The 25,753-nt window shown below is 47.3% G+C and overlaps 1 protein-coding gene across 1 annotated transcript in view; it reads left to right on the forward strand.

The window, feature by feature from the left end:
- Positions 1 to 25,557, forward strand: part of LOC119465833 (arylsulfatase B) — a 29,211-nt gene extending 3,654 nt beyond the window's left edge. Inside the window, exons 3-11 of the mRNA XM_037726304.2 lie at positions 1,297 to 1,456; positions 3,076 to 3,188; positions 9,464 to 9,574; positions 15,273 to 15,410; positions 16,385 to 16,511; positions 19,339 to 19,650; positions 20,906 to 21,044; positions 21,339 to 21,684; positions 25,322 to 25,557. Coding sequence (XP_037582232.1) covers positions 1,297 to 1,456; positions 3,076 to 3,188; positions 9,464 to 9,574; positions 15,273 to 15,410; positions 16,385 to 16,511; positions 19,339 to 19,650; positions 20,906 to 21,044; positions 21,339 to 21,684; positions 25,322 to 25,486 — 1,611 coding nt within the window. The 3' untranslated portion in view covers positions 25,487 to 25,557. The remainder of the gene's footprint in view (positions 1 to 1,296; positions 1,457 to 3,075; positions 3,189 to 9,463; positions 9,575 to 15,272; positions 15,411 to 16,384; positions 16,512 to 19,338; positions 19,651 to 20,905; positions 21,045 to 21,338; positions 21,685 to 25,321) is intronic.
- Positions 25,558 to 25,753: the final 196 nt, after the last annotated feature.

Consider the following 25,753-nt stretch of genomic DNA (forward strand, 5'->3'; position numbering starts at 1 on the left):
AGGTTGAGGCGAGCGATTTCCACATGTCGGTGTGCTTCAATTAGTTCTTCCAAGGTGTTGTGGATTCCCGGGGATAGAAGTTTCGTCGATCCGGTGCCTAGATGAAGGCCGATGGCTTGTTTGAACGCTTTCCGCAGTAACACATTTATTTGGGCTGTTTCGGTAGATGGTAGGTTCAGATAAAGTGTCGCGTACGTGACTCTACTGAGGATAAGGGACACGGGGCCCTTAACGCTGTCGCGTTAAAAATAGAAGGAAACATCTGTGTGATAACGCTAAGGGCAGAGCCTTGATATTTGAGGCTCTATCTGCTTGCCTAAGGACAATAACATACCGGAACAAACATTCTCGACAAGATGAGGCATGTGTCTGCTGCAGCAAAAAATCTAGCGAGGCCCGTAGGTAACGTACACCTGACTGAGTGCTTGCATTTAAAGGGGATGGAACCATCAACCAGTCAGCAGTCGAGATAAGCAAGAGACGTGTTAGCGTATTGGTAGAAAAAAAAGCAGGGAAGTGATTGGTAGGACCGGATCCGTTACAGGCGTAAGTAGCGGTACAAGGTAGATAAGAAGTTTTAAGAAATAAAAAAAAAGAATAAGGAGATGAATACAAGATGGTAGAATGAAAAACATGTATAGCATACCCGATTAAAACAAGCAAGTTAGGGGACTATTTCTCACCCCTCAATTTTAAAGGGGATGCCAATAAATCATAACCATCGTCATTATCATCGAAGCGGTAAAGAGGAATCCCGCTGCGGTACACGCCTGACACATAAATCGTTTCGACGGCAGCAATACGTTCCATCGCTATATTAATTTATTGCTAAACGCATTACCGTCGACAGTCAGCAAATGATGGGCTCCGCCGATATTTTTTTTTTTCACAGATCCAGTGAGTGAGTGAAACAACTTTATTGAAACCAGTGGATTGAGGCCTGGGCCTAGGCCGTGCCAGGAGTGGTAGAGAGACCCTGTCTCCCAGCCGCCTCTCGAGCTCGCTGGATGGCCCATAGTTAATCTCGCACATCTGAGCTGATCAGCGCGGCCGCGCCCCAAGCTGTTCTGAAGAGACTGCATTTTTATCTTGTACTTGTGTGCAATCCCATAGAACATGTTCTAGGGTGGCGTGTTCTGTCCCACATAATTTATTTAAGTCATCTGGGTACGGTTCGGGGTAGCTGCGATGTAGGTCCAGTGTCCGGTAAGCTTTTGCAGGCGACTCCATCTCTGCAACGTCTATAAAGTGCACCTCTTGAAATTCCACACTGTCGTGGACGTTCCCACTTCGCAGGGCTGGAACGACGTGAGCTTCCATGGATCGCCGCAGATTCCCACGCCCAACATTGACGCCCTCGCGGCTAGCGGCATCATCCTGCAGCGACACTATACGTCGCCAGACTGCACGCCTTCCCGGACAGCTCTGCTGACAGGGCGCTACCCGTCGCGTACCGGTACGCATACGTTTTTAACAACGGAGTTGCTTAAGGCGGCCGTAATTTGTAGCGCGTTAACAGAAAAAAAAAAGGAAGAAAGTTGGATGTGGGCCGATCCTGGCGGTAGTGCAGAAAGAGTCCAAGCGCAATGGCACATACCCCTGTGAACTAGCGAAGCTGAGTCTGGATAAGTCTAGCTAAGCATGGTTGGGACTACTTAAGCTGAGTCAGCCATCGATAGTCAATCGATAGTCAATTGATAGCTAACCGATAATCGACAAATAATCAATAAATTCCGTGAAGTGCTGGGGATGTCTTGGTAGTGCTTAGTCTAGCCCAAATAGCTGGCCAATACCTTGCGATAGCAAATCGATAGCCAATCAATAGCTAAACGATAATCTACAAATATCCATAAATTCCGGGAAGTGCTGGGGCCTGTGCTCTTTTCGACGCCGGCGGTCCGTGAGTTCCGCGGCGCGGGTTTTGCGCCAACTCCTTCGAGAGATGGCGCCACGCTGCGTGACCAGTCCGGCAGCGTCCGGCGCGCCGAGGAGGGTTGATTGGCCGAGACGAGACTTGCAACGAGGTTCGGCTCAAAACAGGTTCATTTCGGCTCAGTAAGCTTTCAAGCCTGAGTCACGGCACAATTATACTTTGCCGGAAGCAATTTCATGCTTACATCTACTCTCGATTACGGGAAGGCCAGCAATTTTTTTGCATTTCGCGGGCATCTGCACTAAGTAGAAAAAAAAGTAATACTTAATAGATAGAAAGTTAGGAACTGTTTAATCGGACGTTTTGCAAACCGTTCTACAACTTTCTAATTGAAAATTTGCGCCCAACTTCGTTACTTCAGAAGTTCGTTAAATATTCTTGTCTAATTATGGAATTAAGCAGAATAAAAAATGGTGGCTCTTCCGACTGCACCACAAACGTGTCGCTGTCTACTGCGAAAGTGAAAGCGGCGACGAGGAAAGACCTTGACTTACGTCAAGGTCTCTCCTTACGTCATCAACCTTACGTCATTGCGGATTCCATCAGAGCAAACTAAGCGAAAAAGAGGCAATCAAATCACGAAGCGCGGCATGCTATGACATCTTCTGTATACTACTGAAGTGAAGACGCAATGTAGCCAGGTTCGAAAACTATTTAGGTGACAAAACGGCCTAACTACGCCCAATGACGGAATCCGTGCCGTAACATTGACTTGTACCTGCTCTGCAATGAGGGCTGGAAATTAAAAGACAAGTTCGACCTTCTTTTCTCGCCTGTACAGTCAACCTTTTCTCGCCGTGGTTGGTGAAAATAGCGTTTTGAAATAATGTTATGCCAGCCTAAATTAACTTAGTGTTTCCTTGTATTAACTAACAGATTGATCGAAAACACTTCATATTGCCGATTTTGTGCATGTCTGTTGCTATGGTAGCTGAAACGGCTGGTAATAGGGACCCTAAATAGACGAAGTCTTTCTCAACTATCAACGACCTCTTGCTGGTTGCCCTGCAAGGGGCGTGTAGTGACGGCTCCGTGATTGGATTTGCATTCGCAGCCCTGAAGCCTAGCGCCCACTGTCCTTTTGAACTAACGTGTCCGTTCTCTCGCATATATTTTCTTTTTTTTCTCTCTCATGTCGACAGACGTGGGATACGAGGTGCTCATTCCAGCAGGGTCAAACGCTCTCTCGCTGCGCTTCGAGCTGCTGCCGCAGTGGCTGAAGCACCTCGGATACAGCACACACATGGTGGGAAAGGTAAGCTTCATTACAGTCACAAACGGCACCGTTTAAGAGGCGGCACGGAGAACATTGTCGTCCGCCAGGCATGTTACGCATCAGATGCTTACATACGAGGTTGATCATGTCGTAGAGAATCTCTTGCCGAGTCCTATACAATCCGACCGGTCTCGCAGGATCGCGTAGTTTCTTACAGATCAGATCTAATCAACGACGAGAATATGGGCATATATTGATCATCATCAGCCTAAGCCCAATCACTGCTGGAAAAGAATTCAGTTTCGCCTATATTAGTAAACCAAAGAAATACAGGAACAAGTCGCACATGTAAGACATACATTTCTACTAAAAAAAAAAAACCATCAAGGAAAACAACTTAAAACAATGTACAGCGTGAGTTAATTCCACACATCCTGAAGTCCTGACACACGATGTATTGGTAAGTTCAAAATATTTACAATCTGTCCACCGGCGTGGACCGCATCGCCTCGATCGTCGTCGCTATTTCCGATGAAAAGCCGTTGGGTCCGCCGAGGCGTCGTGGATTCGACGTCGCTGTCTATCTGGCCAGACGGTCAGGACGACGGGGCGACCGAAGCGCCTGAATTGCTGCGCCGGCTCCGCTAAGCTGTGGATTGTAGCCGCAGAGACTCTCGGAAACGGCGCCAGTCAGCCTGTAGCTCAGGTCTTCGGTGGCGCGCCCGCTCAGCTCACGGATCGCGCCCGCGGCAGCTGAAGCACTGCCTCCACTCAATTGTCACCATCTCCACGAGCCATCCGTCCCGTCCGGCCACCAGCTCCTTCTCCTGCCCGTCGTCCCAGAGCTTAGCTGGTCTACTCCATTTTAGATGTAGAGACATGGTAGTGGCACATACCAATCTGGGGATTGGCTAAGAACCGCGTAGTTGGATATAACAATAAGAAAAGAGAACTGCCTGCTATGTATCCCTCGTTGCTTGCTTGCTTGCCTGCCTGCCTTCGAGAGTGGCTCATACCCACTATGGGGAACTGACCAAGAATCGGGTGATTTAAGAAAAGAATTATAGGAACTAAAAAGAATGAGAGTCATAAAATTGAAGAATGTAGCAACGAAATCGTCTTGATTCAATTACATACCTCACAGCAGCAGCACTTCTTCTTCCTTTAACTTATGGCACGTACCCACAAGGGGGGATTGGGCATGGTTCGCAATGGAGACATAATATGGAGTCCTTGCTTCCTGTTAACATATTCATCAGCACTCCATATATTTGAATATTAGTGATTACAAATTATTTTTCTTTTTTTTCTTGAAAAGTTATCATGCCAATTCTGACGAAGATGCTAGATTCCTTTCGCAGTGTTGGCCACGTACCTCTACGTGCACTTTTGCGCTTCTTCTTCTTGCATATATTCAGCTCTTTTTGCCCGGCCACTTCCTTATTTTCGCACATCTTCTTTCTATTTATCTCTTCCTCTGCCACCTCGTGCTGTCTTGCTCTTTTTCAACTTCTTTTTCTTCATTTCCCTGTTCCTTTGTTAACTCATGACATGCCTACCTTCAAGGGTTTTTCCATGTTAAAAACCCTTGAAGTGCGTAAGCATTTCTGTGGTTACCCAACGAGAAAACTGTCCGTGCGTCCCTCCGTCCATTGTGGAAGACGACGACGAACGCGCGAGCAGTGGCACGAGTACGTCTCTGTGACCACGTGACGTGTGCAATCAGGCACGCACTAGGCACACCTTTAGTAAGCCAGAAATGTGGTGCAACCGTGGTTTCGGATCGGAACGTCAGCAGTAATTTGCTTATCTCATCAGTTCACGTTGCGCCGCCTTCCGCAGCAGCACTGTCGCATCTACCGTAATGGCGCCAAGACAACTGTAGCCGCTGATCAGTGCTAGGATTACCAGCAGTGTTGAGTGTGAGCCCTCAACACCACGTCGTAACTGCGAATGCTTACGCATCATTCAGATAACGTAGACTCCCTGAGGAGTCTACGTAAATTTTTCATCATTCTCCTTGTATTGATGTTTGTGCCGTCTTCTTATCTCTGCGCGACACTACCACATCATATCCTTCACCATTTTATCGTTTGCACCAATATGTACACTCGCCGCACATCACTTCCCTTCACGTATTCACTTCACGCTTCACAGAGTTCACTTTCTAACACCAAAAATCTAAACAAATTCCGAGAATTGTCTACTAAAGCGTAAGCATTTTTTAGCCCGTCTGTGACTTCGTTTTTGCTTAGTGTTGCTTACTTGCCTTTCTTCGCTTATGCACGTCTAGCCATGGCCTTTCCGGTGGCAAAGAGCGCTTAGGCTTTAGTAGACAATTGTCAGATTTTCTTGCCGCATCCGAACACTTCAATGCAATTGTACCGATTAAGCCGGAACACCGGGCACAAGCGGGCCTCGAAGGAGCAGTGTGGTCGAAAGGGAACACCAGCTGCCGCAGTAGCACGTGAGACGTAACGTGAGGGGAAAGTGCATCCCTGCAATGGCATGTCACACTCAGTGTCGCTCTCGCAAGCCTGTGTTATGCGCGTGCTCTTTTGTCCACACAAAATATCGGCTGCGTTCTGACTCTGCCTCGGTCAGGCCCAATAAAAACGTGCCAAGCGTCTCAACTCGCTCGCTTGCCCCCGAGGTTTTCATAATTCGAAGGACCCTCAGCAGTGTTCAATTGGACATTGGGCAACCCCAAAATCTCAAGTAGGCCCACACCCAAATTCCAAGTTGGCACACCCCCAAATTCTAAGTTGGCACACCCCCAGATATCGAGTTGGTCCACGTTCAAATTTAATGTTGGCCCACCAACAAATTTATATTTGGGCCATGTCCAAATTTATTTTAGCCCATCTCCAAATTTCAACTTGGCCCACTCCCAAATTTTAAGTTGGCCCATCCTGTTAATTAAATACCCCCAAATTTTAAGTTGGCCCACTTGCAAATATCAAGTTCAACCACCCCCCAATTTATGTTGGCCCACCCCCAAATTTCAAGTTGGCCCACGCCAAACTTTCACTTAGCCCACCTCAAATTTCAAGTTGACCCACCCCCAAAATTCAGTTGTCCCGCCCCTACCTATAAGCTTCTCCGTGCATTTTCTAAGGAGCCTTATGCATCTCTATGGGGTTTCTCTTTATATTTCATTTTTGCTTTAAATTGTTCCTTATCGCTTAAAAAAGCTACCAATCTCTACATTTACACTATCATAACTTTGCAAATTAACCATTTTTGTGCATCACACGCTTTGCGTGACAGGGCTGGGGAGCTCGCCAACGAAAGCTTATGGTTTAATACCCTGGTAAAAAACCATCCAAATCCAAATGCGAGTTACATTCTGATTCCTCACGCATAACCTACATTATGTTTTAAACAGCAGTAGTGTTCCCCATCAGTTTATCAATTGATCCGAATCTCATAAGAACCCGTGTCCTCTCCCTATTGAAATTCCACTTGATACCCTCCGTGCTGTCGCTGTGACTTTCTTTTGCGTCACTGTCGAGACTTCCTAGGGTGCCTGCTTCTCTTCCTAATTCTTCTATTTCCTGCACCTGGACGGTTCCTGTCTGGCTTTGAAAGCTTCCAGACCTCATGCTTGATCTCATCTTCCATCTGTGCTTTCTGAATGCACGCCTTCTTGAGCGATTAGTGTAGCTGCTGGCTTTGTCCTTAAATTCGCAGTTGAAAAAAAAAAAAAGCTCTTCAATATTTATTTTTTGTTATGGGGGCATGCTGCGGTTCTGTAGTTTGCTCTTGCTATTGCTCTGAACCTTTGTGACATTCTCCGCAGTCTTCATATTCAGATGTTCTACGGCTGATCACCCCAATTTAAATGTCGCTTTTATAGTGGCTCTGCAATAAACACCATCATCATCATCAGTCCTATATTTGTGTCCACTGCAAGACGAAGGCCTCTCCCTGTGATCTCGTCTGAAACAATACCATAAAGCGTCGCTAATCGGTGCTTTCTTCGAGTCTTCCTCCAGGGTGGTGATTTCCACTTTCTTCCCCCTTTTCTTGAAGCCTTTCTTCGATATGTTCTTTCTCTTTCGCTTATTTCTCTTCTCTTTCTCTGCTTTCTCTACTCGCTCTGTCTCTCTGTCTGCTGCCATCGCTCGCTTAATGCACGCTTCCTTTTCGTCACTCATGCAACTTCTACACCTGTGTTCACTTGGAACAGAAACGTCTTCCTTGCTCGTCACTAGCTTGTGTTCACAGAGGTTGCGGCTGTCGAAAGTCACCATCTCTTCAAAGCCTTGCCGCGGTCGGGTACTCTCCCTTCTTGCACGACATCAATTGCTCTCCTCCCAGCAGGCACCATTTGCGGCAATGAGCTACTCCCTCCCTCTTCAATGTCCTTCTCGATTTTCGTTGCTGAGGATTGTTCACCTTCATGAGCACGGCCTTCCCGTAGGTACACTGCACCACTGAAAATATCCTCATCACTCGGGTGTTCTACCTATTAAGCTCTAGTCCCTTAGGATTCGGCGGTGCGGTCATCCATAGCCTTACAGGGGTAGTTCGTCTGTAGCAGCAGCTCACATGTGCCAGGTTTCGCTTCAAGTATGCTATTAGTGCTACGTATCACGTTGACTCCTTCTGGAATCTTCATCCCTTCCTGTTGGATCTGTTTCCTCCTCTCGTATACTTTCTGAACTGCAATACGTTCTGCTAATCGAGCGGCATGGCAACGGTTCCTTTCATGCTCAATTAGTTTGAGGCCCTGGTCCTTGATAAGCTTTTGATCACGAACAGTACCTAATATGCTGTCCCAATCCATCTCCAGACTACCAAGATCCGTGAAAGGGCCGGAAGTAAATCCTGACAGGGCTCGCCAATTGCCGCCAATTTCGGCAAATTAAAGATAGAGATGGACAAGTCACACGTTTCCTCCCGATTCCCTTATTAAAATAGACGTAAAACGCAGAAAATCATTGGCAATACAACCGCTGGACCAATTTGAATAAACGTTGTTGCATTAAACAATTAAGGTTAAATTAGAGTCACATGTGTGAGTAGAAATTTGATTTCGAGCATCGACATTTTTTTTTAAATTGCCGGAAATAGGTTAGCCTTAAAAATAAGCAGAAGCACAAGTTTGCAAATCCATAACTCTGCATGAAAAGCACATGTTTCAGTCCTGTAAGTTGCTGCCGTTAGTGCACCTTGAGCGCACTAATTTGATATACAAGTTAACTACTCACGGAAACTTGGTACAATGTTAGGAGCGTTTTGCAAACGTCCTACTTACAAATAAGTATATTACATAGCGTTGTGTAATACCTAAAGTTTGTCCGCCTGAGATGTAGTATTAAATGCAGCTGACGGAATTTCGATATCGTGTTTTATTACTTAGATCTTGCAAGCTTGACCGATGATTTTTGTTTATTTGCAATAATTTTCGTTAGAAAAAACAATTCACGGCTTCAATAAAAAATATGTATCCTACTGTCACTAGATTGTAGCTTATCTCTCTCTGTTTTTTTTTTTTTTCTCTTTTTTTTTTGAAACGCAATAAAGCTCACCAAAATTGTTGCCGTGGTTGGCGGGAAAGACGATTCCTCCGTTCTCATGTATTCAGATAGCAGCGCCCGAGCTAAATCTTCCTCTGTTCCACGCATTTGATGGCCTTCACCGGCTATGCTGTTCTGATGACGAGCAGGAGGCCACGTCGGAATGCAAACACGCTCACGCACTTAAATTTAGGTTCACGTGAAAGAAGCCCACATACTTTAAACTAAACCACGGAGTCCCAAAATACGGCGTGTTTCGTAGCCCTATGTTGTCACTTTGGGCCGTCAAAGCCTCACTCTGTTTCTTTCATCGCTCGCCATTTTATCTGGTCTAGCCTGTCGGTATAGGCTAACCTCTCCATAAACCATCATACTTCCTATCTCTCGCTGTACTCCATAATCTGATTTGATCATATTACCTGCCCAAACAGTATTTTTTAACCTAAAGTCAAGCAGAACACCACCTAACAGAATTTCACCTGTAATTCATACATTTGTCTATCTTTAAGCATTGACACCTATATTTCGTGATCAAAATCACAATCAAATTTATATTTCAGCTCCGGCTTAGATGGGTGTCCTCGTTTATAGATCGCAGATGCTGGGTATCACTCGTAACTCCTTGTCCCTGATCAGTCCTTTCGACATTACTTAAGTGTTTCGCACATATACCTTCGACCCTGCCCTAAGACTTGCTTGCTCACGTGATTGTGCTTTTCAGGTAGCCCCGATAGCAATACACGGTCAAACTGCATAACTGAACGACGGACGGTGCTGTACGTTACGCAGTGGCACGTGGGATACAAGAGTCTCAAGCACACACCGACCTGGCGTGGCTTCGACACGTTCTTCGGCTACTACAACGGCGACATCTTTTACTTCAACCACACACTCAAATACGTGAGTAAACGCTTTGAAATCTGAACGCCTTCTCATGGCAGACGAGCGCCCTAAGTGGGGACGCCAAAAAAAAATGAAGCTCGACTTCATTTGGTGGTCTCGGTAAGAGATATTTATTATAAATTATCGCGCCTTAAAATAAAAATACTAGTTAGGAGTTGGCGTTCACGTCATTCATGTCTGGTCTTGGCCATGCGTTTATCGCGCAACCCACACTGTGTCTTGGTTGGAGAATTAGTCTGCATGTCTCTGACTGGACTCTACTCGGCGTTCAGGTCATCAGGCTCTTGAGGTAGCCACCTTTTAATCAGATAGCAATTATACGGACACTCCAAGCGAACATTTGCCGTCGCCATCGGTGTCGCCGTGACATTCCGTATATATCTATAGGTATATTTAGGCTATAAGCCATGTCATGCTATATGACATGCGGTAAATGCGGGTTATATTGTCACACATGCCATTCTATCCCTAAGTCGTTCATACTAGGTATTACAGCCGTAATTTGTGGTGCGTATGTGCGTATCAAGAAACTACCAAGAAAGAAAATAAACTTCATTGCAGAGGCGGTATTCGAGCCCGCGTACCCCCGGTCCCAAAGCGAGCGTTAATAAAACATAAATGAAATTGTCCGATGGCAGAATTCAAATAGAGGAATCCTAGCACAACAGCGCGTTTTTATTTAGTCAGCTTACGTTTACTTCAGTTCATATACCGCCACTACATGTACGAGTCTTGCACTTCGTGTAATATTCATGTTGCTGTCGCATTCGTTGCTTGGCCCTTATGGTGCAACTGTGAAATTCTATTTCCTTGAACAGGTAACTATATAAGGCCTGCACCTGCCGTGCCTGTACCAACACGTGTAGCAGCAGCGTCTGTGTGCCTCACGCATTCATCCGAAAAATATCACACTGCGCTGCAGTACCTACGCGTTGGGTTTTTTTCCGTATACAGCCGAGTGATTTATTGTCTGCATGCACAGTTTATTTCCGGGTAGGCGATTCATCGGCCCGATGCACCGACAGGGATGTGTTCCGGAAGTAGGCGAGAAGTTTACCCTCTACAGGAACAAGTTATCTTTTAAACTACACTAGTCGCCATATGGGCGTATATGTAGCGCGCGAGAGAGACGCAATTGCCCTCATCGCGTCCTGATTAATGACTTCAAGTTGGGTCCGCTGCTTCAGTGTCAACCAGCGAAACTGGGCTTCAGTCAGGCGAGAATGACATCCTGTGTTTTAGTTCATGTTCGCTTTGAAAAAGTTATATGCGTCAAATTCTTTTCTCGGGATATTTATGTGGTTCAAGTATATCTAGTCCTTGTGTCATCGTAAACTGTGCTTCTTTCTGTGGTGTCACTGTTGCCGCTCTGATATGATGTTTAATACATTTTGCGGCGAGTTTCCTTTGCGTCTGTAATATCCTGTTGCGTGTGGTATATTTCTACGCTTATCATGTGTAATGTGGCCGGAATCATGTCTTAGTGCCAGCATCTACTCATTTAGTCATGTCCATGAAAAAAAAAAAAAGGGGGGGGGGGGGGCACAGTGTATCGACGTTATGCTGTATTGCAGAACCGTCCATGATAGCGAATCAACATTAAGCTAGACAACAAAGTCCTTAAAACATAGAGGAAGCTTTAGCACGGTGGCGCCAATCTAAAAACAAGGAAACGAAGAAATCGTTTTTCTCGGCAACTACTGTACCGACTTTGATCAGGTTTGTCGCATTTAAAATAAAAAGTTAGTTAAAGCCTAGTGACAGCAGAAAGCAAATTTCAGGCTTCAATTTTTCACAAGAATTGATGAAAATCGCAAAACTGAAAGAAACCTTATGTACAAACTTTTTTAACCCTGTAACTCTTCGAATAATAAATGACAACACGATTCTGCAAACTTGACCTAATAATGCATCTGAAGCGGACAAAACTGAAGTATTATACACCGCTGCAAGATATTCCCCTACATTCTCAGTAAAACGTTTGTGAAACCATCATAAACACTGTAAACATTTCACGTAAGCTGTAAACTTATAGATCAAACTTGTTCGTTTTAGAAGATCAAACAGATGTAGTTTACAGGACTGCAACATCTGTTTTAGAGCGCGGCTCTTAGGCATCCGTTCCTGCGACAAGCGTTGGCGTCGTCCCTCGGGGTCTTCGTAACCTTGCGAACGAGCACAGCGAAGGATGAAAGAGCGAACGCGGAGCGTGGATAAAAGACGGCGATAGCCAAGAGATCACGAGGAGCAAAGCGGAGGAGGAGGGTATGGCGAAAGCGTGATAAGAAAAGCGTAGTGACGCGCAACACTTGCTCTGCGGCGACGACGGCTACAAGATGGCGCCTGAGTAGTGCGCGTCGTCTGTTCACCGATGACGCCACCGATACCATATATGGAAACAAAGCGCTGCATGAGCAGAGGTCTGTATGTATGCGGCGGCTGCTGCGAATCGCGCCCACGCGTCACCCACGCGCTGCCTTTCGCAATCTCCCGATTAGCGAGGCAATCGCGCCCCACACTTCGGTCCGTTTGCAACATGCCGCACGAGACAGATTGTACGCGCTAGCCAGTATATCGCGAAATGAAAACACGTATACAGCTGTGCTCGAATTTCGCATTACAGAGTATAGTAATCGTCGGTAATGTGTTTTTTTTTCTTTACAGAGTTAGAAATTTGTAAGCATCGTTTATTTTTTAAGCCTACCAGTTCTCAGCAAGTTGTAAAACATTCCAGGTCCTAAATCAAAATTCTGCTTCGGAGTGTCAAGAGCATTTAACTTTCTCAAATGCAAAAAAAAAACTGATTCATATCGGTACAGCGGTTGTCTCATAAAAAAATTATTGCGTTTTATGTGTACCTGAATATGGAAATCGGAGTTGGACCCGTGCTAAAGCTTCCTCTTAAGTACGGTTCCCAGTTAACAGATGTATTTTTAACGCGATTAGCATTATTTGCCTATTAGGCGCTCAAAGTCTATCCGTCCGTCCGATCGTCTCTCTGTCTGTATGTCTGTCTCTCTGTCCGTCCGTTCATCCGTCCGTCCCTCTGTCCATCCTCCTACGCCAATCCAGTGGCCCAAGTTGTCTACCCGCTTCGGCCACCAAGCATGTGCTCGTGGTCGCAATGCCACCACGGTAGTTCCATCGTCGTTTTCGGCTTCGTCATATGACTCTCGTCATGCCACCGTCATCAAGCCTTCTTCGCCGACCCAGTGGACCTAGTTTCGTCATAGCTTGGGCCACAAAGTATGTGCTCGTGGTCTAGATGCTATCGTAGTTGTTGCACCGTCGTCATTCCAGCTTTGTCATCCGACCCTCGTTATGCCGTCGACGTCACGACGACGTCGACATACAGTCGTGATAAATTCGTTGTCACACCACGACGTCGTAGTGCCATCGTGGTCGTGCCATTGTCATCACTTTAACTTCGTCATCCGAATTTCCTGATGCCGTCGTTGTTTGGCCACCGTCGCCATACCGGCTTCATGATAAAGTCGTAATCACGCCATTGTCGTCATACACTCGTCCTCCCATTGACCTCCTACCGTTCGTGTCGCAAATGTGTCTCGCATCTCTCCACCGCACCCCTCCAACCACTTCCCTGCCAAGCTGACCCAATTTACCGTGTCGGCATTGATTTATACGGGCCTCTTCTATCTACTGGCGCTGCCAACCGATGGATTGTCGTCACCGTAGATCATTTGACACGATATGCTGAAACCGCCGCCTTACCTGACGCATCAGCAAAAGACGTCGCCTCGTTCATTCTACACAACTTTGTTCTCCGCCACGGCGCACGTCGTGAACTGCTGAGCGATCGGGATGGCATATTCCTCTCGGACGTGCTGCAGTCACTCCTATCGGAATGCCAAATTATTCAGCGCACCACTCCCGCTTATCACCCACAGAGGAATGGCTTCACAAAAAGATTCAACAGAACTCTTGGCGACATGCTATCAATGTATGTAGGCGTCAGACCACTCCAACTGGGATCTTGTACTTCCCTTCGTCACATACGCATATAACACTGGCTCCCAAGCCACTACCAGGTTCTCACCATTCTTTCTGCTTTACGGCCGCCAGCCCTCCAGCACCATTGATACGGTTCTCCCGTACCGGCCGGACCCTGCCGACTGCTCACCTGTTGCTACGGTCGCTCAGCACGCCGAGAAATGCCGACAACTGGCCCGTTCGTTGACGTCTGCTCAACAGTGTCGCCAAAAACAGCGTCATGACCACAAACCACCTCCTCACCCTTTCGCCATTGACTCCCTCGTGTAGCTTTGGGTCCCGCCTGTTGCTGCTCCTGGCCTTTCGTCGAAGCTCCTTCCCAGGTACCACGGGCCCTACCGCGTGGTTGCGCAAACATCACCAGTTAATTACGTGGTTGAACCCGTGTCGCCATCTTCCGACCTCCGTCGTCGCGGGCGAGAGACTGTGGACACTGACCGGCTCAAGCCGTACTACGATCCGCTGAACTCTCCCTAGGTCGCCAGGATGGCTACTCTTCCATAGCGGGGGTGATTGTGAGGAAGAAGATCGGCACGCTGAACAGCCCCGTTGCCATCGTGTGGCTCGTGCCCAGTTCGCTCTCTGGCTACGCCCTATACCTGCTGGTGCTGCGCTTGTCCCTGCCGCTCGACGACCCGAATTAACCCCCTTTACACATCGTCATCATTCTAACATCGTCATGCCGATCACGTAGTCATCACTTCAGTAAAGTTATTCCAATGTCGTCATGACATCATCGTCATAACGTCATCATCGTCATAACGCCATCATCGATCCATGGACGTCATTTCTTCTTCGTCATTGGTTGTTGTCATACCGTAGTCGCCAGGCCATCGTCATCCCACCACCTTTGTCCTTGCGTCGACGTCATACCTTCTTCGTTATTTCATCGTCCGTCACTGCGTCACTGCTTCGGTCGCATCCATAAAGTCATACCGCCATGCTCATGGGTGAACTTGGTAAGCGAGAGCGATAGCAAAGTGGGACGACACCGAAGTATGTCTCATGTAGTGGAAACAACGGTAGTCTCAGAAAGACCACTATTTATGTTACGTAAACGTGACTTCAGAAATGTTTTGGGTTGCTACATGGCTCGAATGCTAATCGCATTAGCTTCGACAGTCATCGTGAGATGGGTTCTGTCGTATTTTTTTCATAGCAGTGACTCTTAGCGGTGCTTCAGGCAATTGTCTTGGTTTGTGGCAGGTTTTAATTGTTTATACAATCGTCATCACGTTTTCGTAGAAGTCGCCACGAAACACAATTTTTTTACCCATCTATATTTTATTTAATGCCCCCTCTACCTAAATCTAAGTTGCATTGCACCCCGATCGAAATGCGGCCGCACGGCCGGAGTCGAACTCCCGACTTCGAGCTTTGCAACGCAACGCAACACCATACCCACTAAGTTATCGCGACGGGTCATATGAATGATTGGAGATGTGTGTAGCACAAGAAGATGTTTCCTACAGAGAGAGAGAGAGAGAGAGCAACAGAAGAGAGGAAAGGCAGGGAGGTTAACCAGACGCACGTACGATGTTTCATACAGAAAACTGGTAGAGTGTTCGTAGTGCTGCTCACAAGGGGGAGTCATATGCGAAGAGTGTCAGCTAGAGTGGTGGCGTAGCCTGAGCTTTAGACCACCGAGTAATGGCACGCATCGGTCTGGTACGTGTCGACGCAGGAAGGTCACTGCGGCTTGGACTTATGGCGCAACGTGGGCCATTCAACGAAATCTGTCGCCGACCTCAACGGCACCTACTCGACGAAGGCGTTCACTGACGAGGCAAAGCGTATCATAGACGAACATGACGTTCGAAAGGTGAGCTTATAGTTCGCAGCTTTTCTTTTTTCCAACAAATCAAAACAAGACAAAAGAGTCGCATGACGACGGAGACTTGTATTGACCGCTAGCAGACGACTAGAAGAGGTCGCATCCGGAGCCGACGTTTCGACGAGGGCAATTCTCGAAGAAATGTCCTTTTGTGACACGGCTCTGCGAGGTCAAGTTCCCTAGTAGAAATGCTGACTCTCAGTTGAGGCTTGACATGTTCGCCGACTGTTAATCAGTACACTAGAAAAGTGGTTTAGTGCGTCTTCAGCACATTCGCGGCGAATCTATGTGTGGAATCAAAGTAAATATTAGTGCAGTGAACTCTTGGATGAGTTGGCGTGCATATTTGTTGGTGGAAAACGAACACGAATAACAGGTACAAGAATGGACCTCTGCTATTTGTACGTTCACGTCCGAGTGATCTTGGGCTCCTTCCGAACTTTCAAAGTTAGGCTTCATTGTGGTCCAGGACCCATACGCAACAAATATCTTGAGTAATTAACAGCTACGACTGGACATTGCAGCAGCAATAGTCTCAATATTACACAGGTGGCCATCGTGCGCAGCGGGAGTCAGAACGCCGAACAGAAATATGTTCTTTTGGAATAGTCTTGTCGTCTCTGCAGAATGGAGAGATAAACTGCCTTGTAATAAAAGCCAAGAATGCCAGCCAGGCATGCAACTTCGGGTGTATGCCGTAATATCCATCAAGTGATAGTAGGTTATGCTTAGCTAAGTAAAACGATAAAGAAACGAGTCTGTAAAATTATTCGTGCTCGAAGGTGAGTCAGACGAGCATAGTGTCTGAAATTCTCACACGCACAGTGTGGACACAGGCAAAGCATTACAAGGAGCACATAATCAAGGAGAGACATCACAAAGCGTTTTTTTTTTTTTCGGTTTCCTTCAAACATTTGGTGGCGAGTGCTAAAGTAATGACATCTATTGTCGTTATTCTGCAGCCCCTGTTTCTATACGTGAGCCACGAAGCCGGTCACACCATTTGCAGCAACTGCACTGTAGAGGCCCCCAAGGAGAATGTGGACCACTTCAAGTACATCGCAAACTACAACAGAACAGTCTTGGCAGGCGAGTTTCTTCTTAATTTTTTTTTAACTCGGAGGATATTTTTGTGCCCCTATATCATGCATGAGTACCCGTACTTCAGAGCGCCTAGTAACGTAAGAGTGATCGCTCTACGAACTGTATATATAGACATCTTTATCTACGGCGGCGCCATCTTGAAAAAGAGGCGCCATCTATCGTCGGATCGGGCTAGTTCATCAGCTTACACTTACATGATACTTGGCTGTACGAGAAAAGCCGTTGTCCGCGCTGCACGATTGCTTTGTTTGCAGTTTTCTTCCAAAAATTTTGTGTGTGCATGTACTATTGCGGTGGTTGTGTTGTCAAAAGTTATAATTTAGGTTTTCTTTTTACCGCTGTCTCTGGAGAGATATATTTCGCAAATTGTTTCGCTTAGAGGGGCATCCGCACTGCCAGACAAATTTCCTCAAAAAACTATAAACCATACTTTATAGACAGCGAGAAAAATGTTAATGGACACCAGAGAGATGTGCACAGCTCACGCATGCATTGCTGACTGCCCACACAAAATACTCAAAATACCTATTTTCCCCCCTCTCCCCCCATACACCCATGCACACACACCTTCCGCTCGCTAAATAAACAAAAAAAATATCAAAAGCCAATTAACATTTCACTGACATAGTACATCCGCTGCTGCTCACGCAGGCGTGGAAGCACTTCTAATGTACATACATGCATGTTGAAGCCATCGTAGTGCAAAGAAACACGGACAAAGAAGAGGTCAAGGCACCATGGGCGCTATGGTATCTTGCAAACGTGTACATGTATGCGGCTGCATGCGAAGGTCGTGTGATGCAGGCCCTCCTGTGCATTGCACATGGGGGGCGTATTGCGAATAAATCACTTCTTTTGCAGCGCTCAAGAACAAGGGCACAGAGACGCAAAGATGACACAGCAATGTGTCGTGTTTCCTTCTGCGCGTTAGTGTTATTGAGCGCTGCATAAGCGATTTATCACCAACCAGTCCAGACGACGCCTCCACTTCAAATAAGAGAGTGCAGAGCAACTGTAAACACGTGCTGAGCTGGATCCTACAAGACGTCGAATCGAAGATCACAGTGTCAGCTGAAACAGCTGAAACGCACGACAGGGCTGAAGATGCTCAGTTGCTATAGTATCTCTCGCTTCCGAAAGGTATTTTTACAGCCGAAAACAGTTCATTTCATCCGCCTGCCACGCGGAGTCACCGGAGTGCGAAGTAAACTGGAGTCACCTGACGCCAAATTATTAGACATAAAGCACGTTAAATTCACAGTAATTCACAATGGCGTCACTACCGGTGAGCGCCGCCGCTGGAAAACAAGGCTGTGCGCGCATTGCACGGAGTAGAATAGGACAGTGGCGAGGTGGAGAGTGGAGAAATTATTGCTCCGAGTTCAAGCTTCCTCCTCGCCGCGAAAAAAGGTCTATAAAGTATTGGTCTATTATAGACCATAGAGATCAAACCACCATAACATAATAGAGCAAAGACTGTGAATAGGATTGAAGCAAACCAAAGTGGTCACTGGATGGTGGAGACTCGAGGGAACCAACAGCGGCCAGACAAGGGCAATTTCACGTTGTGCCCAAAGTCTCGACAAGGACCGAAAAGCTGGCTGCAGGGTCAGGCTTCCGTTGTTCGCCATTTACTGTTGAGAGACAGAAAGAGGATCACTACAGCTTACTGCACGCTTCAGGCTCAATCTTTCGGGAAAAGTAAGTAAACAATTAAGATAAGAAAAAGAACAAGCGGTACCCAAATTGCTGTGCAGCAATAAGCGAGCGCTCTTGAAAGATTGGTATTGTACAAGCAAATGTTTATGCGTTTCGCAGCACGTTCCACAAGCAGGACAGTGAAAGCCTCGATACTTATCCTAGTCGGCGTATAGACGACTTGCCACATTATCGGGGTTAACGAATGACAAAGTAAAGCCTACACACTATAACAGCAAAGTTAGCAGAGGTAAACCTGTTGAAATTACTCGCTTTAGGCGACGCTGTGGTCGTTACAAGTGGAGTGTGTACAGAAAAAGTGCAAGAAGTGAACGGCAGTGGGCAGACAGATGAGCCACCTTGAATGCGCGCACTTTTACAGCGACGCTTTTGCTAGGTTCCAGGAGATCACATCCGACAACGGAAGTAGATAGATAGACCGGAAGTAGATCAAGAAATTCGGCTCCATGTACAGCGGTTGGCTCCATGTGCGTGGTGGTTTGGCTACATGTGCGTGGCGGTTTCCCGCCAGTTGTGCCTTAGCACATGTGTCAAAACGGATGATGGATGGCCCATTGTTATACCCCTCGCCACCGCCGATGCCTCTTTCCCAAGTGTCGCGATACTCGGCAGCGGCACGTCCCACCAATCATTGTGCCCCTTTGTCTCGTGACGTATAGATCGCGATAACGCTGTTTTCAGCAGTTGCCCTTTGAACTCGCTATTGGACGGACGCTCGTTTAAGTACATCTGTACGGCATCTAGGATTCTGAAGTCAGAATCCTGACGATGCCGTACAGTGTGCCGCGGCTATGAACGCTGTGCTTCATACGCTAGTCTATGACGATGGGGCGGACTTGGCGCAGCAAACGCACTACTTGGCCATCGCGCCGGCCGAAAACAAGACGCCGGTGTCCTTGCTCTTTGACGAACATGCCGAAGACGCTCATTATAGTCAATCATTATAATATATAAATTCACTATAGCAATATTCACTATAGCAGACCTACTATACTGCCAGCTTCGCTGGCTTCCATCTTCACAGTAGTGAAAAAAGGGGCTCCTAACGTTTGTTTGTTTGTTTGTTGTTGTTTTTTTTTTTTTTTTTTTGCAGGCGCTTATGAAGTCATGGACCGTTCCATCGGGGAAGTGTTGGCGGCGCTGCAGTCTCGCGGCATGCTCGCCGACAGCCTGGTGGTGTTTACCAGCGACAACGGCGGCGGTCCACTGGCCTCGCCGGCCGTCGAGTACGCCAACGCCGGCTCCAACTGGCCCCTCCGCGGGGTCAAGCAGGAAGTGTGGGAAGGCGGTGTGCGGACGCCGGCGGTGCTGTGGTCCGGACGCCTCAGCGGAAGCTTACCCCTACCCCCGTCGCAGCAAGTGGTGCACATGTCCGACTGGGCGCCCACGCTATACGCAGCCGCAGGTATCGCACACAACGCATTACCTTGGAGATATATAGCATCGCCGTCGTCATCATCATCACCACCATTGTATAGCCACCTTAAGCGTAGTGCGGAACGAAGGCCTCTGTAACAAATCTGCAGTGACGAGATGACGAGGTTTGCGGGTAAAGAATTGCCCCTGTCCTGTGTTTGCTGACGCAGGACATGGGTAATTCTATTCCCGCAAACTTCGTAGTTTCATCCCTCTCCATATGCCCGCTACTGCGTTCTCTAACTCTTGGCAACCATTGTGCTATCCAAAGACAACACCGGTTATTTGCCTAAAGCATTACAGAGCATGGTCGCCTCCATTGATTCCTTAGGTTGCAATTGTGCCGCTATGGCATGATGTCTTTTACTGGGTTATTTAATGACGGTATACAGAGAACGAAACCTTCATGTAAAGGAGCTTCGTTTAAATTTACTCTGAAGCATTTCATAACATCGCAAATAACTCGCCCAAATTTTTAGACGGTACGCTCACGGACGTCGCAGAGAAGCATTATTTCTCTTTAATCCCCAAACAGAGCTTTATTATACGCAGTTTTATCAAAAGTGGGCTCCATAAGTGTTTAGCGTGTGCCAAGACAACCTTCTCGTATCCAATAAATAGCGTCGGCGACACTACGCAAGCGCGCACAAGCAAGCTCGGCTTTGTTTATTCAGCGTTCAGCACTAGTAGCGCTCACTAACGTACGGGCACATTCGACTGGTCGCTTTCTAGTGCTCTCGAGCACTCGCGTGGTTCTACTTACATTCGGTTGGTCGAAATCGAGCGCTCGGTACACATTCGCCTAGTTCATTCAGAGCCCCGATCTCCGGCTCAGAGCACTCTGAGGCGTTCCCACCTCTAACCTAGGAGCGCGGTCGAGATACGACAGAAATTCGATCACGTGGCTGCTTCGAATGCTCTGGAAGCTGGGGAGTCCGGGGAGTCCGGCGACAGGCCTTCTCTGGCTCCAGTCTCGAGATGGCTCCGCATCGCTCCGAACTAATTAGGACCGCGGTAGAGAGTAGTCGAACGTACCATTACTTGTACAGCTCAGACAGCTAGCCCTACCCCGCACCTTTTCCATGTCGGTGTCATTCTGTGTCCTATGGCATGTCTCTGTTCGCATAGCAGAGAAACGGCCCTTGCAAACAAAAACTGCATCGGCACGAATCAGGACTCACCTTATCCGTCAGGTACCTTCATTAGCCCATCCATGCTCGCTGACATTCTCTTGTCTTTTCAAGGCGGCGACCCTAAAGACCTTGGTGACGTGGACGGCAGGAACCTGTGGGATGTGCTGTCCACCGGTAAAGGCAACGGGCGCCAAGAGGTGCTCCTGGAAATAGAAGGCAAGCTAGAAATGGCAGCTCTCATCTCCGGCAGGTATACAACGCCCATATTTTACTCTTCAATAGGCGCAGAAAATACTAGGATAAAATAAGCTCAATATGCTTTCAGAAGTGCGTCGGGTTACTTGTCGCCTTTATTGTCGCCATCGGCTCCATTTGGCTCAGTGCCTAAAGAAAAGGCACATTCCCGAAAGATTTCTAATTATGCCTGCCCTGGACCCGCCGATTTAGGTACAAAAATACACTCAAGTCATGTACTTGTGTTTTGTGCTTGTGTGAAATGCTTGGGCGAAAATTAATGGTACGTGAAATTCATTTGCGTGCTCAGGTACAAGCTAATCAGCCGACCCAGCGGGCCAAATGACCCGCAGCTCGACGTTCAAGTGGCCCCGCCGCAAGGGCAGCCTCCGGAGGACCTCGACCTAGACGCCCTCGTGACGTCATCGGCAGCCTGGCAGGCGCTTCAGAACGCCTCCATCGACGCCGGCGGGCGAGGCCAGTCTTCACCGAGACCAAACTGGCGCCAAGAGGCAACGCTCAACTGCAGCGGCAATGGCAACTCAGCGAACAACGACAGCGCGCAGAGCAACTTCAATCCGTACGACACGGTCTTCGTGTTCGACATCTTCAGCGACCCGTGCGAGCGTAACAACCTCGCATCGTCCAATACTAAGGTACTAAATGAATGTTGCAGTCGGCAATCTGCTCTAGTTATCTACGCAGGCATATCTGCCCTTCTACGAAAACCACGTGCAGCGCTAGCTCGAGCGCCTTTACGTAATTTGCTTTCAGGTGATTACTGGCCATCAGATGCTATAAAAATGCCCCCGAACAAATTGAGCACTCTTGAGATATCTAATCACGCATGCTGTGATTTACTATTTCCGTGTAAGAAATAAAATTGCAACTGCCTATAGTAGTGACGCAGACCACGTGGGGCCATGTGGCGTAGGAGGGGGCAAACTTAGCCACATGTTCAGAACTCATGTCTACGGAGAAGGTTTCAAATACAGGTGGCAGTCCATGACAACAAACTCCGCACGCAGAATATCGAGGTAGAAATACAGTACAACTCACTTGTCCGCAGCTTTGTCTAAATTTTCGCGGCACATATCGCTTGCATCATCTTCATGTTTTCTCGGTATAAGTCGTCGCAGCAGCAGGCTATCTGCCTTCGCTCAGTATCCGTCAACGTGTTCGGTGTCATTTTACCGTCACACCATCGCACACCTTGTTGCTGATGATGATAATACCCTAAAGCGATACACATACCACTAACGTCCTTAGTTGTGACTGTCGCGTCGTGTCAGGTCTGATCGATTCACCTGCAGCACCTGAACCAGCTCAAAGAGAGAAGTAGTTTAATGATTTGAAAATGTCGAGAGGTCGGCCGGAAAATGGAACATCTGGCCTGCTACTCTATGTAAGGGAAGGGGAAGAGGGGAAGAAAGAGGGTCACAATAGGGGATGACAATGGGAGGAACAAAGTGAAAGGACACATTGCATAAATATCACAATCGTGAGTCCAGACCCATGTCGCCTAAGAAACGTGAACCAGCTCAAGAGGTATACTGCACCCTGTCACTTCTTTCAGTGGTGCAGCAACAGGGTCCTCTGTACCACGCCGTTAGTTTGAAAAGCTACAGGAAATGTGCAAGTCGGGTTCACGATTTGGCTGCACCCTCCCTACTGACGGTACCGATTGGCGCAGACGTGCAGGTGCCATTCATCAGTGAAGCTAGACGACTAGGCGCTATTGAAACCCCGCTTACGCACGTCTGCTGTGTCTACGCAACGCGGTGCGTGTTTGCGCCTCAGAAGCCGACCAAACCTGCGGTTCGGGACTTCTCAAACTGACAGGACGGCAGATTTTAGGAGGACAGAACAAAACGCCCGCATCGCGTCTGCATCTCGGCAATCGTTACGAGTATCGAGTTGCGCCTGCACCTCTGAAATTAAGCTGCACAATTTCTGAGCTTCTGCTGCCCCGCCGTTCGCGAGGAGCAGGCGAATCGAACGGTCTAGACCTGTCGTTATCCTTTTCGTCTGGCCAGCCACTGCAGTCTAGACTGGCCCCAAAGCTTTCCTTCGAATATGCCTCTACAACATTCTATTTTTCGTCTCCATCTTATGCATTCTTTTTCTTTGTGATATAGATAAGTGTTTAAATGGTACACGAAGTTGACGCCATGATCGCTTGTTTCATGTACGTGTGACTTGCACACACACACACACACACACACACACACACACACACACACACACACACACACACACACACACACACACACACACACACACACGTCTCAAACCTCTTGAGTGTTTTATATACATCCGATATGTGCAACCACGCATTTTACCTTTGGATAGGAAGTTAAAGTTAGCGTTTGCATTGGTTTGTATCATCTTCTATGAAGGCTCCAGTGTCTTCTGTGTAATCCACGCAAAAAGGCGGGAGAGGGCGCCAAGGTGTGTGCGCAGATATTTCGGAGGCAACAGCCGTCATTCTTCGTATCCATGCTAGATGGCGCCAGATTACCACATTTCTGGCACCAGTTAGTATGAACGTTGGAGCACGTATTCGCAACAAGATGATGCCTGTGTCTCCTCCAACAAAATTCCGGAGATGTTTCAGCAGAATGTAACGGATTGTTACCTAGCCTGGACCGTGGGCTACGTCCACCTTCCAGAAGGTTTCAAAGGAGATGCCATTACAAAATATCATCGTAATGAGCAGCAGCAGCAAACAGACTTCACCAAGGCACGTATTCGCGTGTTGCTAGATGAAGTTAGTGGATGTGCACCTGAAGCGGCGATTGATGAGCAAAGAGCACGTACTTCAGCGACACCGCGTGCCAAAGAGACAAACTTGCTATCCCAAACCTTTTCTCTCGCACTAAAGGCCTTAGGAGTGTATCATCATCATCAGTCTATATTTATGTCCACTGCAGGACGAAGGCCTCTCCCTGCGATCTCCAATTACCCGTCCTGCGCTGGCTGATTCCAACATGCACCTGCAAATTTCCTAACTTCATCATCCCACCTAGTTTTCTGCCGTCCTCGACTACGCTTCCCTTCTCTTGGTATCGATTCTGTCACTCTAATGGTCCACCGGTTATCCATCCTACGCATTACATGGCCTGACCGGCTCCATTTTAAATGTGAAGCATTTCTTGGCAAACATTTGCTACTTTGACAGATAGATAGATACTATCTATCTATCTATCTATCTATCTATCTATCTATCTATTCTATCTATCTATCTATCTATCTATCTATCTATCTATACTATCTTTCTATACTATCTTTCTATACTCTTTCAATTCTATCTATTCTATCTATCTAGCCGCCTACGCCTCGGAGCTCTCATGGCCGTTTCGTTAACTTGGTATTTACCAAAAGTGGAATAGTATGACAACAGTGAATGACGAACATAGATGATAGGTCGTGACATGAATGTCATGACATGCGTGTCATGTAGGTCATGAAGCAGCCGCCTAAAATGACAGTGAGCCAGCGAAAAAAACATTAACACTCAAAAAGCCACTGAAATGGGCTCGGACGTGGGTACTAACGGAAAGGAACACTTAGTCATGAGCATGACTCAGCAAACTCATGCATGAGCATGACTCAGCATGACTCAGGCATAGTCATGAGCATGATTCAGCAAAAATGACAATGACTTAGCGAAAAAAACTAACACTCAAAAACCACTGAAATGGGTTCGGACGTGGGCACTAAGTGAAGGGAACACTAAAGGACGATGGTATAACTCATAGTCATGAGCATGACTCAGCAAAAATGACAATGACTCACCTAAAAAAACATTAACACTCAAAAACCACTGAAATGGGTTCTGACATGGATACTAAGTGAACGAAACACTAAAGGATAATGGTAGAAGTCATAGTCATGAGCATGACTTAGCAAAAATGACAATGACTTAGCAAAAAAAGATCACCACTCAAGAACCACTGTAATTGGTTCGGATGTGGTACTAAGTGGTACTAAAGGTGAATGGTTGAAGTCATAGTCATGAGCACGGCTAAGGCTTTCGCCTTAAGGTCTCCTAGGCATTGTTAAAGCGACTCCTGGGGACTCATGACGTGAATGTCATGACATGCGTGTCATATAGGTCATGAAAACGCCGCCTAAGTCTTGGTGCTCTCATGGTCATTTCGTTAACTTGGTAGGCTCCCCGCACACTGCTTCGCATAACATCGATTCCCACAGGGCGTGGGATCTACCGGCTTTTTTCAGTCGCAGTTTTATGGGAAGAAGCTTCCAATTTTCATTTTTTTTCCTTTGTAGTTGCGTGACAGGCTCCTGAAGAAGCTTGAGGCATACCGGAAAACCATTTCACCTCGACCGAGCAAAGAGGAAACCGACGAGCGTGGGTATCCGGAGCATCACCGCTGCCTCTGGTCGCCCTGGATAGGCGTGAAGCAGGCGCCGTACCAGAACTGCCCCTGCTGAAAAGGCTGCCGATGAACTGCGTTCTAGACCGGCCACGCTGCCAATAGTGCAAATAAACACGTCCGAACACACTTCCGTCGCCATGTGCCACCATACAGAAGGCTGGATATATTCACAATAGCCTTCTGGGATCCCCACTGACCTCGCCTTGAAGAACAGTCGTCATCAATATGAGAGGGAACACCTTAATTTTTTTTAGACACTCGTAGGGGTTAAACACAGATGCCCTCCATAAAAGTGTTCAATGATACTAAAGGTTCAGGAGGA

The sequence above is a fragment of the Dermacentor silvarum genome, chromosome 10, assembly GCF_013339745.2.
Source record: "Dermacentor silvarum isolate Dsil-2018 chromosome 10, BIME_Dsil_1.4, whole genome shotgun sequence".
NCBI lineage: Eukaryota > Metazoa > Arthropoda > Arachnida > Ixodida > Ixodidae > Dermacentor > Dermacentor silvarum.